The sequence below is a fragment of the Carcharodon carcharias genome, chromosome 23, assembly GCF_017639515.1.
Source record: "Carcharodon carcharias isolate sCarCar2 chromosome 23, sCarCar2.pri, whole genome shotgun sequence".
Taxonomy (NCBI): Eukaryota; Metazoa; Chordata; class Chondrichthyes; order Lamniformes; family Lamnidae; genus Carcharodon; species Carcharodon carcharias.
This window is the reverse complement of record NC_054489.1, coordinates 24,172,468-24,185,658: the sequence shown is the minus strand read 5'-3', so window position 1 is coordinate 24,185,658 and position 13,191 is coordinate 24,172,468. Positions and strand designations below refer to the sequence as shown.

Genomic DNA, 13,191 nt, shown 5'->3' with positions numbered 1-13,191 from the left:
AATGGAGGTGGGAGAGAAACTGGAGATTTAGAGCAAGGATAAGGAGGGGCCTGAGAGGAGACTCGGCTTGGTGGAGGGTGGGAAGGGAGGGGAAGTGTCATTGAAAGTTGAATACATGAACTTCATCTTTGTGACAAATTCATAAGTTCTTTGCACTTGTTAGAGGTGAGGTGGAATGGCCAGAAGAAAGCCATTTAGCGCAGTTGATAGTGGAGAAAAGATGATGGGAGTTATCCTTTGTTTTTCTGAATCATCCTTGAGTAGTTGGATCGTTTTGGTAAGGGGGAGTGAGACCCAGTAGAGCTTCATGTTGTCCAACACTATGAATCATGCCCTAAAACTAATCACAATGTTTCTGGTCTAGTGGGATTTTCTACATGGGAAGGGCTTGGACCTGTCATAATCAACATCTCACCAGCGGAATAAGAGCCAAAGAAATTAATGGTGTAACATTTGCTTCATAGTACATGATTCTATGGCTGAAAGCAATGTATCTTGAATGGTGCATCGTGTTTTGCCAGGGGGCTGGGAGAAGAATAGTCTGGAGTGCATGGCTAACAAATATCAAGACAAGAGGGACAAAATTCGAAAAAGTCCTTTTAAAAGAGCAGTGACAGGCTGTTCAACCTTTTCATTACATCTGAATATACACACTAACTGGAGTTGTTAAGCACTCTTCAAAAATGATAGATTTTATGGGAGTATTGGGGTTGACATTGGCCAGAATTTTCCCGTCAGCGATTTGGAGGCGAGGCCCGCTTGCTGACGGGAAAATGATGCGGGATGATGTCGGGAGGAACCTTTAAATTTTTAGGAAGGCGGGCAGACAGTGAAATCAGCTGTCCACCTGCCAACCTGTCAATGGCCAATTGAGGCCATTGACAGGGTCATTAAGTTAATTAAAGACCCTGCCTGTCCAACCTTAAAGTTGACGGGCAGGCCAGGAGCCCTAGCGGGCTTCTGATAGTACATGAAACCTCATCCACTGACGGGATGAGGTTTCATGTTCGTTTTTAAAAACTTTAATACATTTTATGTGAGATTTATTAACATGTCCCATCTCGTGTGACATTTCGTGTGCATGCGCAAAAGAGCGCACTTTGACAGATGGGGAATCCCTCTCCCCCATCCCACACAGCACAGGAAGCGCATTACGCTTCTTGTCGGGCAGGCCGCTGGACAGGCCTTAACTGGCCCGCCCACTCAAAATAGCGGTGGGCCCCATTTCGGTGGCAGAGTTCGGCTGCCTGCCCACCCGCTGCCTAGCCGGTGGGGCCTGCCCGCCAACCGAGGGCAAAATTGTGTCCATTATCTTTCTTTTTTCTGTGTTGTCATCAATTTTTTTAATCTTGAAAGGGTGTAAAACAGTCCCAGAGTTAGTTTTATCTGCAGCAATATTTAATTTAACTTTGTGCACTTGTAGCAGACTTTGTCTGATTTGATTTAGTGACTCGTGTGCAGTTCAATAATAGCTCCAACAATTTTTGGGAACCTTTTTTAATTTTTAAACAACAGGAGACTTCAAACATCACAGCAGTGATGCTTTAGTGTTCACAAAGAGCTTTTTAGTAAACACAACAGGACAGTGTAAGAAGGTGTTAATAACAGGGAGTAAAGCTATGTATAATTTTTCCTGTAGAAGAGGCATTTACTGTAGTTATTTGTAGTCAAATGTGGGTGTAGCACTGACAAAAATGATTGGATTCATGTCATCCACGTGCTGCCAGAAGGCACTTATTAGAGTGTTTACACAAGTTCTTTAACAATACTTTTACAGTATTTTTCCACTTTGGAAATATTCTTGAGCTTTTTTTAGACCAAACGAATGCCACCCACTCTAATTAGTGGAATCACTGTTATGTAAGGTAAATACTAATGGAGGAGGCGCGTTATAATTTTATGTTGTATATAGTCTCAGGTGCACTTTAACAGCAGTGTGACTGAGGAGCTGTGGTTATGTTGTCTGCTTTCATCAGTGTGAGACTGGGGAATACAAAGCTCCACATAGATGTGCTTGAATGCAGGAACTAGTGCTGCTGTTTGGTGTCAACTTCCTTCAATTTTTATGGATAGACATAAAAGGCAGAAACTTTCAGTTATTAAAATTGTAAGTGATTACACAATAAGTTGCCAGAGCTTTGTGAGCTTCCAGGTGATCTCACTACCATTGCATGTTTATGCATTCCCCTGTACTTGTGTTTAACAACGTTATATTGATAAAAACAAAAAAACTGCGGATGCTGGAAATCCAAAACAAAAACAGAATTACCTGGAAAATCTCAGCTCTGTTGAAGGGTCATGAGGACTTGAAACGTCAACTCTTTTCTTCTCCGCCGATGCTGCCAGACCTGCTGAGTTTTTCCAGGTGATTCTGTTTTTGTTTTAGCATTATATTGATGTCAGGTTAGTGTTCAAGAGAACAGAGCATGGTGCTTAACACTAATATAAAAGCAGCATACTCTAAGAACTGACTAATCAATCTGTGCATCAACCTATTAGGGATATACTCTCAAAAAATAGGGGACAGAGAATCAAGTTCAGGGACACTTTACTATATGTGCCTCATCAACTTCAGCATGTCTATATCTTGTTTTCCTTTGGATTTGCTCACTTTGTTAATTGTTAATTTCAAAATTGTGTGCATGCCTTCAGTTAGGTGATCGGTAATATTGTCAGAGGCACATCATAACATTCAAGGCTATGGGCCAAGTGCTGGTAAATGGAATTAGGTAGGTAGGTCAGGTGTTTTTCACGTGTCGGTGCAGACTCGATGGGCCGACTGGCCTCTTCTGCTCTGTGATTCTGTGAACTAGTTGCCTGACCCCAAAAGTATTGCAAATATTAATTCATAATTGGAAGAAAAGGAGTAAAATGTTTTATTGGAGATGCTGTTTACCTCCTGAATCTGTTGTATTTCTGAGACAGTCAGGCGGTCTTGTAAAAAAAATCTTTTTTTATTCATTCGTGGGATGTGGATGTCGCTGGCTATTAATGCTAATGAATAAATACAAGTTGCACTGACTTTTTGTTTTTTTTTATAGTGTTTTTCCAGTATTTTCTGTTTTAATTTTTTTTATTCCTTCATGGGGCGTGGGCATCATGAGCCAAGCCAGCATTTATTGCCCATCGCTAATTGCCCTTGAGCAGGTGATGGTATGCTGCCTTTTTGAACTGCTGCAATCCATGCCTTGTAGGAACACCCAAAGTGCTGTCAGGGAGGGAGTTCCAGGATTTTGACCCAGCGACAGTGAAGGAACGGCAACGTAATTCCAGGGGCAGAATTTTGCCGTTGGCGAGCAGGGGGTGGAACCCCTGACGTCATTCCCCCACCCATTTAAATTTTCAGGAAGGCGGGGCACAGCAAAATCAGCTGTGCGCCTGCCGACCTGTCAATGGCCAAATGAGGCCATTGACACGATCATTTAAACAATTAAAGGACCTGCCTTAAGGTTGGCGGGCAGGCCAGGTGCCCCAGCGGGCAAAAGAAAAAACATGAAACCTCATTCACCAGCGGGATGAGGTTTCGTGCAAGGTTTTAAACAGTTTAATAAAGTTTTACTGTAATTTATGAACACGTCCCATCTCATGTGACGTTGTCGCATGAGGAGGACATGTTAAGGATTTTCTTTTTCTGTTAATCTTTTTAAAGGTATCAGCAATCTACCTGAGGCAGCACTTAGCCTCAGGGAGATGTGTGTGCTTTCATGCACATGTGCGAAAGAGCGCACTCTTGTTTTTGGGGAATCCCCCCTCGCCCACACAGGGAGCGCATAGTGCTTCCCGCCGGACGTCACGTTGGGCGGGCCTTAATTGGCCCGCCCACATGGCAGCGGGGCTCCCCGCCCGCTGGAGATTGGATCGGGCCCACCCACCCAACAGGCAGAAAATTCTGCCCCAAGTCAGGATTGTGTGTGACTTGGAAGGGAACTTTCAGGTGGTGGTGCTCACATGCATCTGCTGCCCTCGTCCTTCTATGTGGTAGAAATGGCGAGTTTGGAAGGTGCTGTCAAAGGAGCTTTGGTGAGTTGCTGCAGTGCATCTTGTAGATGGTACACACTGCTGCTACTGTGCATTGATGGTGGAAGGATTGAATGCTTAAGGTAGTGGATGGGCTGGCAATCAAGCGAACTGCTTTGTCCTGAATGGTGTCCAGCTTTTTGAGTGTTGTTGGAGCTGCACTCATCCAGGCCAGTGGAGAGTATTCCATCACACTCCTGACTTGTGCCTTGTAGATGGTGGATAGGCTCTGGGGACTCTGGAGTTGAGTTACTCTCACAGAATGCACAGCCTTTGACTTGCCCTTGTTGCCAAAATATTTATATTTCTGGTCAATGGTAAACCCTAGGATGTTGATCATGGGGGTTCCAGCGATGGTAATGCCATTGAATGTCTTGGTGAGATGGTTGGATTCTCTCTTGTTGAAGATGGTCCTGGCCTGGCATTTGTGTGGTATGAATGTTACTTGTCACTTATCAGCTAAAGCCTGAATTTTGCCAAGACCTTGCTGCATTTGAGCACCCGTTGCTTCAGTATCTGAGGAATTGTGAATGTTGCTGAACATTGTGCAGTCATCCGTGAACATCTCCACCTTATTATGGAGGGAAGGTCATTGATGAAACAGCTGAAGATAGTTGGACTTAGGACACTACTCTGAGGAACTTCTTTCACGATGTCTCAGGACTGAGATGATTGACCTCCAACAGCCACAACTGTCTTCCTTTGTGCTAGGGATGACTCCAATCAGTGGAGAGTTTTCTCCGGATTCCCTTTGACTTCAGTTTTTCTCGGGCTCCTTGATGCCTCATTTGATCAAATGCTGCCTTGATGTCAAGACCAATCACTCTCAGAGTGTGATATGCAATTCTGCTGCTGCTGATGGCCTACAGTGCCTCATTGATGCCCAGTTTTGAGTTGTTAGATCTGTTCGAAATCTATCCCATTTAGCAAAGTGGTAGTGATACAAAACATGATGGAGGATATCCGCAATGTGAAGGCAGGTCTTGCCTTCACCCAATTGTGTGGGGTTGTTCCAACCAATACTGTCATGGACAGATGTATCTGCGGCAGGTAGATTGGTAAAGATGAGGTCAAGTAGGTTTATCCCTCTTGTTAGTTCCCTCACCACCCACCAAAGACCCAGCCTAGCATCTATGTCCTTTACGACTTGGCAGCTTGGTCAATAGTGGTGTTACCTTGCCACTCTTGATGAAGAACACTGAAGTCCTCCACCCAGTGCCCTTGCCACTCCTCCAAGTGGTGTTCAACATGGAGGAGTACTGATTTATGGGCTGGGGGGGGGCGGGGGGTGGTGCAGGGAGCGGTGGTAATAGGTGGTAACCAGCAGGAGATTGCCTTGCCCATGTTTGACCTGATGCCATGAAACTTCTTAGGGTCCAGAGTTGATGTTGAGGACTCCCAGGGTAACTCCTTCCTGACTGTATATCACTGTGCCGCCACCTCTGGTAGATCTTTTCTGTTGGTGGGACAGGATATACCCAGGGATGGAGATAGCTGGGACATTGTCTGTAAGGCATGATTCCATGAATCTGACTATATCAGGCTGTTGCTTGATTAGTCTGTGGGACAGCTCTCCCAATTTTGACACAAGCCCCCAGATGTTAGTAAGGAGGACTTTGCAGGGTTGTCATTTCTGGTGCCTAGGTCAATGCTGGGTGGTCCATCCAGTTTCATTCCTTTTTTTAGACTCTGTAGCAATTTGACACAACTGAATGGCTTGCTAGGCCATTTCATTGGGCATTTAAGAGTCAACCACATTGCTGTGGGTCTAGAATCACATATAGGCAAGACCAGATAAGGACAGCAGATTTCCTTTCCTAAAAGTCATTAGTGAACCAGATGGTTTTTTTACGACAATCGACAATAGTTTTATGGTCACCATTAGGCTAGCTTTTTTTGTTGAGATATACTTGATGAATTCTAAACAAATGAACAGCCATTAAATTTAGATTGGTAGAATCAAGAATGGTAATATCGGATACTCAATTGTATGTTTGGAAGGAAGATTAATTCCATGAAAGTTCAATGGTTAAGTGAATTAAAATTAATTCAGGACTTTTGAAAAAAAATGATTTAAAAGGTTTCAGTCTCTGCAAAAAGTGCACTCATTGAATTAGAAATGTTTCTTTTAATTATGGCATGACTATCCTACAATGGATAAGAGAAAATGTCCTTTGTTTTATGATTAATACTATCTTATAGATTTTTTGTGCATTAGGGTAGGTGAAGATTTTCCCCCTTGAAGAATGCTTGTCTTGGCAATCATAATATATCTGAGCCAAATGCATGGGCATGCAATTTGGTCCTCAGTTCCCTTTCTTGTAAATTTAGCAGTTGCTCACTTTTATGAAAACCACAAAAGGAATTTATAATCTTGCATCTCATTTTAAACGATCATGAATGTTTGAGGTTTGGGCATTTAAGTAAATCCCCCAAAGGAAGTAGCTCCTGCTTAAGACATATGAGATAGTTGTAAACCTTGTCATAATTTGTGAGGTATAAAAGAATCATCATTTCAGAAAGGCTGTTTGGATCTCATTGATTTTCAAAGAATATACGTTTGATTGCTTTATGCATAATAAACAATACAATGCCAGATATGACTTTTAAAAAATCTCTTTGAAAGCTTTGAGGTTGTACTTGGCATTTGAGAATTTTTTGCTCTGTTATAGTTTCTGTCCCTGCTTTGTTATCTTATTGTTTTTAAGATGAATATACAATAGCATTTAGCTTCTCTTGGCAACAAAATTCATAGAGTTAAAATGTGCACGAGCTAGGAAATGATATTTTAAAGCTGCTGATTGGTTGCCTATGTTTGTATGAATGTTCCTCGTTCCCAGAGCGTGCATGACCTATTTATAGTTGGCTCCTCCTATCATTCTATTTCAGTCCGCTTCAGGCTGTATTATTGTTGACTTGTATGTAAATGTGCTAGCTTTTATTGCAGTAGGCAGCTTGTAAGGCTGCTTACTTTCAATGCCAGTGACAGGATTAATATTTTCCTACTGAACTGTGCCTGTCAGTGTATTTAAGGTTGCTATTTGGTAAAGGACTTTCCCTATCTAGCCACATGTTGCATGTTGTCTGACTTAGCTCTTGCTAAAAGGAAGATGACTGAATGTTTGCTGTAGCAGTTGGATTGAAAAGCCCAACGTTAATTAGGGATGTTTGTTCCACTGTGCATTTCATCAGGCTTGACTGTCTTAAAAAGGAACTGGGGATTTTTGTACACAGCTTTCAGCAGCAACATTTAAAGGATAAGACGATACGCAACAGCTTAGAAGTTTTTAAAAAATTGTTTGTTAAAGAAGATTTGAAAATTATTCAGTGTCTGATGACTTTGTCATGTTACTGAAGCCCAAAGTGCCTGGACTAAAAAAGATGTTACAGACTATTTATGAATCTGAATCGTGTTTCTCCTCAGATGGTGTATCTGGACGAGAGCAGCCCCTAGAATTGTTGCCACAAAGTCGGATGCACACTATGCCAACCTCAGGTAAGCAGAATGATTCATTTGATAATGACCCTAGCATCTGTAAACTATTTCAAATGCAGTTCTTCTTAAATATTAAACTGAGTAGTGTTATTAACTCTGGCTCCTTTTGTATATAAAAGATTATTTACATCATAAAATACATAACATATAAAAATACTTCGATGAATAATTCCTCACATGTTTAGAAAGTACAATTTTTAACATAAGTTTGAGTATCTTAGAATCACAACTACTTACTTTATTACTTTATTGATATTGCTTGCAAGTGTTGATTGGTTTCTTTTTAAAAGATGGTTTGCAAAAGATTGGTGCTTATTGTGTCCAGTAGCTTTCAGCACATCAATATTGGTATGATTTTTAAATAGTTCTAACCTTACATTTTTGAACGTGGTTATTTCTGGAACCTGTTTATTCAGCACGTGGTAGTTATCTGTCAGCACTCGATAGCTATGTGATACCATGCTTCTTTTTGAGGTATGCCAAAGCTAAGAATATTGGGATATTTTTAGCGATGGAAACTTAAGCTTCTTAATGTTGCCAGTACAGCTTTAGCAGTTTAAAACAAATAGTTGGTTAATCCAGCTTCCATCATTTTAATTTACTGTAGTTATGTTTAGCATGTTAAATGGGTTGTCTTATGTTTTTCAAACTTAAAATATAGTGTCAAGGCCCTAGAGTAATAATTCAAGACACCATATAGCATTGTAACAAGCAGGGTCATAATATTTAGGGTTACTATGTTGATACTCCATGTTTAGTATTATGTCAGAATACTGACAATGTGTAGTGCCTCCCTCTTGCCCCATATTCCAGTAAGGTTGAAAATGTCTGATTGGGAAGCTTTACTCAGAACTCAGATTAAGTATGTACGTCATCATGAAGTTCAGATTGCAATCTTACTTTATGCTTTAGAGAGTAACAGCATTTCCTGTTTACACTATTATTGCTCAAATCAAATTTTTTTCTTAACAGCACATAAAGATAATATGAAATAAAGCACTTGTGATTGTTTTCTACCCTTATACAAATAAGTGATTTCATTTACTATTTGTTTTTAATTGGAGGGATTTTTAACTGTATGTTGACTGTGGCTGTAGTTTTGATAGTTCTAAGTGGTACTTCTATTACAACTTCTTTTTCCATTTGTTAATAATGGGCATAAGGTTTAAAACTGCTAAATAAACAAAATCCAAGTTTTGAATGCTCTAAGTATTGTGTTGTAATTAAAAGCAGGTGACATTTTTCGGCTATGACGGAGCTCTGAGAAAAACATCAGTTACAAAATTGTGAACAAAACAACTTAGCCAATGTACTAATTAAGAAAAATCTAAAATTTCTGTATGTATCATTTTTATTAAATAATGATAGATAAAATAGCCTTTCATAGTAGGAAAAATAAAATACCAGTAAAAAAAATGTTTATTTAAATGTTTCTTGAATTACTAAATTCAACTGAATATAAATTATGACATGTGACACCTTCAGAGCAAACTAAAGACGATTTGAATTTATAAACATGACTATAGTATAAGTTGCCCAAATGTTATTAGGGGGTCATATCACTTCACTGTTCATTAACAGCACTAGAAGCTTGTTTAAATGTCTGTCATCTCTTTTTTCACTCAAAATTTATTTCTGTCAAGTCTCTCACTTGTATTCACTGATGTACAGCATCCTATTTATCACTAGATAACTTTAGAGCTGTTGTTTTTCTTTGGTAACCTCATTTACTCCATAACCAAGTTGATAACCTGTTGTAATCTAAACAGGAAGCCTGAGAGTTGCTGTAGTTCAGTTGTTTTGTGCATGGCACATTAATTTGCTTGTCATGGCAACTACAATTCTGCAGATCTTGCCAAGTCACTGGGCTTTTATTGCAGGACATTTGTCCTTGAGCAAAATTGTTTTGAGAAAACACATTTTTAAAGGCACTTCACTTAGTTTGTAAAAGGTGTACATAGTGGATTCTCACATACTGCAATACTTCACGATTGGTAACCAACGGATTGTACTATTCCCATAGATTGTGTTATTACTTGCCAGTTAGTTTTATGTTATTTGCAAAGTTTTTGCCATAATTGGCAACTACTTTATATGAGAATTTTTCTCATAAGAATATAAAATTTAATGGCATTACGACATAATTTTGTAGAGGCAAAAAGGCTTTGAACTAATAATTCAAGTATATTTATGTGTGATATCTGAATTCAAAACAATATATCTCCTACATTTTATATGATGTAATCTTGATTCCTACAATATGCTCATTTTGGATGAATTATGTTGAAGTTTTAGTTACTGTTTAATAATTCTAGTTTCTTTAACATCTCCCTGCTACCATGCCTTATGGAATATAGAGGCTCCCCATGCAATGTTGAGGAGATGACACATAGTGCAAATATATGGAGATGTTAAACATGATTTTCTTTTCTGCCAGCTTACTACTGAATGTATTTTTTGATTTACTTCACATGGATTTGTAGCAGGCAGATTTTAAAATGAGCTGGTCAATTGCATTGAATTTTGAAATTGTGCCTTTTTAAAATTATATTTCAATAATCAACAAAATATTCAGCTTGTTTTTGCAAACTTGACTCACTTCCTGATTTTTGTTCCCTTCAAATTCCTTTCTGTCTTATCCTACTCTTTCATTTATGTTGTCTGCCCTATTCCTTTCTTTGTGCCTTCCTTTTTAATTCCTTTCACTGATGTTTTTTCTTTCATCACTTAATAGCAATTATTTTTGTTCATGATAGTAAGAATAGGGCAGATTGCTCTGCCAAGAATGTAGGGCAAACTTCTTTACTTTGTGTATAGAGCATACTGTTCCAATAGAATTATTTCTGCCATGAATGATGACAATGGTGACCACTTGGACCAGCACTCCGCAAGCATAATTTTTCTCCAAGAATAATTCTCATCTTCTTCACTTGACTGCCCTGGACAAGTGTAATACAATTTTAATTTGTAACAAGATACTTGCATGTTGTTAATCATGTAAAGTCCACAATGAAATGCAAAATTTAATCTTGAATTGAAGCCGCTACTCATGTCTAGATATTGATCTTCCCATCAACTTCCTTTAGGTTTACAAAGTTGTGACTTTTATGCTGACAGCTGTGAGGTCATAAAAGAACTTGTCACTGTTGCAGATGTGTTACGTTTGTATGAAGTTCATTTTATTTTGAATGAATGCTCTATGCTCTATTGCAGAGATTACTTGGTTCTTCAACAGCCATCTGCTATTTTTTGCAATTTATTCTGTAAACTGATATGGTAATTTCATTATCCACAGAGTTGATATTTCATATATTTGAAGACTGTTTGCATGAGAACTGTTCTATTTTAATATGTGACAGTCAGTGACAATTTGTTGTGCTTCATCGTAGTACTTCACATTATCGAAGTGTATTCCAGACAATCTTCCACATGCAGAGTGGCCACTATAACTTATTTCTATTGTGGTCATAGCTCCAACTGGGAAAAGTAAGCAAAATTATAAGAGTACATGTGTTGGAAGTGGAAAATGACTATAGAGTTGGGGGAGACATTTAAAAAGGTGTGTTTAGAGTTTTCGAGATAGGGTTCAGAATGGGCTTGGATGCATAATATTAGGAAATTGCTGTGTATAGCTAAAAATAAAATTGAAATTATTTAATTAAAAACTCAGAGCAGCCTCCTTGTGGAGGTGGGTAGCCTGTAAGGTTATTTGTATCTGAGGAATTTGAATGCTTGACCCTGTATAATGATGGTTTTGCCGTGGTAAAGTGGAGTTTAGAAATGCCATCCAGAGGTGGAAATGGAGTCTCCAAATTGACTATGACAAGGCTAGTAGCCATTCACTTCATAATAGAATTCCTAGTGAGGTGCCAGATAGAGGTATAACAAAAATACTAATGCCATAGAAAGGTGCATGTGAAGATTGTACCAATTTTATATATGAATGGATAGATGTAGTCAGAATTATATATTATAAAGCATTTATCTATTGACAGCCTCAAGTCATAAGAACAAAGCCTGCGTGAATCTAGATTCTAAACTGTGGAAAATAAATGTAATTTGGCCCTTTAAGTGGTTCATTCATCATGAGCCATCCTTTATTCACTTAGCCTCCTCAGGAAGGCAATGAGCCATAGTCAAACCTCCATTGTTCCAGCCTTATAGCTCACATTTACAATTTGGAGCAGTGGCACTTTTCACCTGTGACTCTGTAGTTGCAGTGCATCTAATACTTCCTAGAGATGAGTGACTATCCTCATTTTGCCCTCAGTATGATTATGAAGTAAGAACTATACTTATGAGCATAAACTTGAGATACTGGGACTAGTTCAGCACATTCATGATCTAACAAAATGGCCTCCTTTTGTACTGTAAACTTCTGTGCTTTGCCATCTTAAACAGATTTTACAGTTTTACAACTGAGCATGTTATCTAACACACAATGTGCTGCTAAAAATGTAAGTGGTTTGAAACTGTCTAATTTAAATTTATTGTGCAGTATTCAGAATTTTAAAAAATTTCCATTGTATTATGTGAAACAAAAATACAAGATATGTCCTAAAGCTGCACAGGCACACAAGTTTTATTTGACATTTCAAGAATACTCTTAGAGATCATCATACTTCATCCTGTCTGTTGCCCTCTTTTCCTTCCTCCTGTTGCAATATCAACTGGCCTCTCCTGTGTATCCTTGTTGGTTGTTTTTATTTTTGTTGACACTACTGATGGATATTCAATATCTGAAAACCATCAACTGTTTCTATGGAGTAATTGACTTTCATAATCCGTATAAACATCATACTTAACATTTCAAACTGCACTTTTCCAACATAGAAAAGAAAGGCTTGCTTTTGTGTAGTGCTTCTATGACCACTGGATGACCCAATGCACTTTACAGCAAATAAAGTACTTTTTGAAGTGCAATCACAGTTGTAATGTGGAAAACGTGACTGTCAATTTGCACATTGCAAACTCTACAAACACAAACCTGCTGTAACTTGCTGCTTCATCTATTTATTTGTAATGTATTCAAAACCTTGAATCTGTGGTCACGACTGTTGACTTTCCTCATTATAAATTTGTTTGTTCACATTTACATTGGAAACTGTTCAAGTAAATTTGTCACACTGCAATTACACTTTCCAGCTAGTGGATGGCCACCATTGGTGGGAGGATGCAATTACAGGTTAATGAGTTTATATAGGCAGCTACTGTCATAAATGTGGATATTCAAATTTATAATGAACATAAGGACAAAAATGTACATCCATGAAATAGAGACTGAATTATCTCTCATGATCCCAGTGTAAATGAGATTTGCAATCTCCAGTGGCTACCTTAGTTAAACAGTGTCATGGATTTCTCTCTTACTGCTTTGATATTGAGCATTCTTAATTTGCAATAGAATAATTTTGCAGTCATTCATAATGTGTGCCTGTTGCAGAAGTTATAGATTACACTTAATATTCGGACCAGTGTAAATGCAGCACTTCTCTAGTTTTTTATCAGCTATTGTAATCATCTTAGGTCAAATATAACTAGGTAAAATACCTTAACCCCAACACCAGAAAAGCTGGTAAAACTACATCATGGTGAAGCTTTCCATTTTTAACACCACTGTCAGTAAGGTTACATATTAGGAGAAATTTTCCGTTTTATGATCACGGTTAGAACTCCGA

The 13,191-nt window shown here is 38.6% G+C and overlaps 1 protein-coding gene across 12 annotated transcripts in view; it reads left to right on the top strand.

Moving 5' to 3' along the window:
* Positions 1-13,191, top strand: part of hdac5 (histone deacetylase 5) — a 378,423-nt gene that overhangs the window by 143,808 nt on the left and 221,424 nt on the right. For 6 of the 12 annotated variants that reach the window (XM_041217570.1, XM_041217576.1, XM_041217573.1 and 3 more), the window contains one exon: positions 7,442-7,513. In XM_041217570.1, the coding sequence (XP_041073504.1) occupies positions 7,442-7,513 (72 nt within the window). Of the gene's footprint in view, positions 1-7,007; positions 7,514-13,191 lie in introns of those variants that run through there. The other 6 variants (XM_041217577.1, XM_041217579.1, XM_041217580.1 and 3 more) reach the window with 4 other exon arrangements.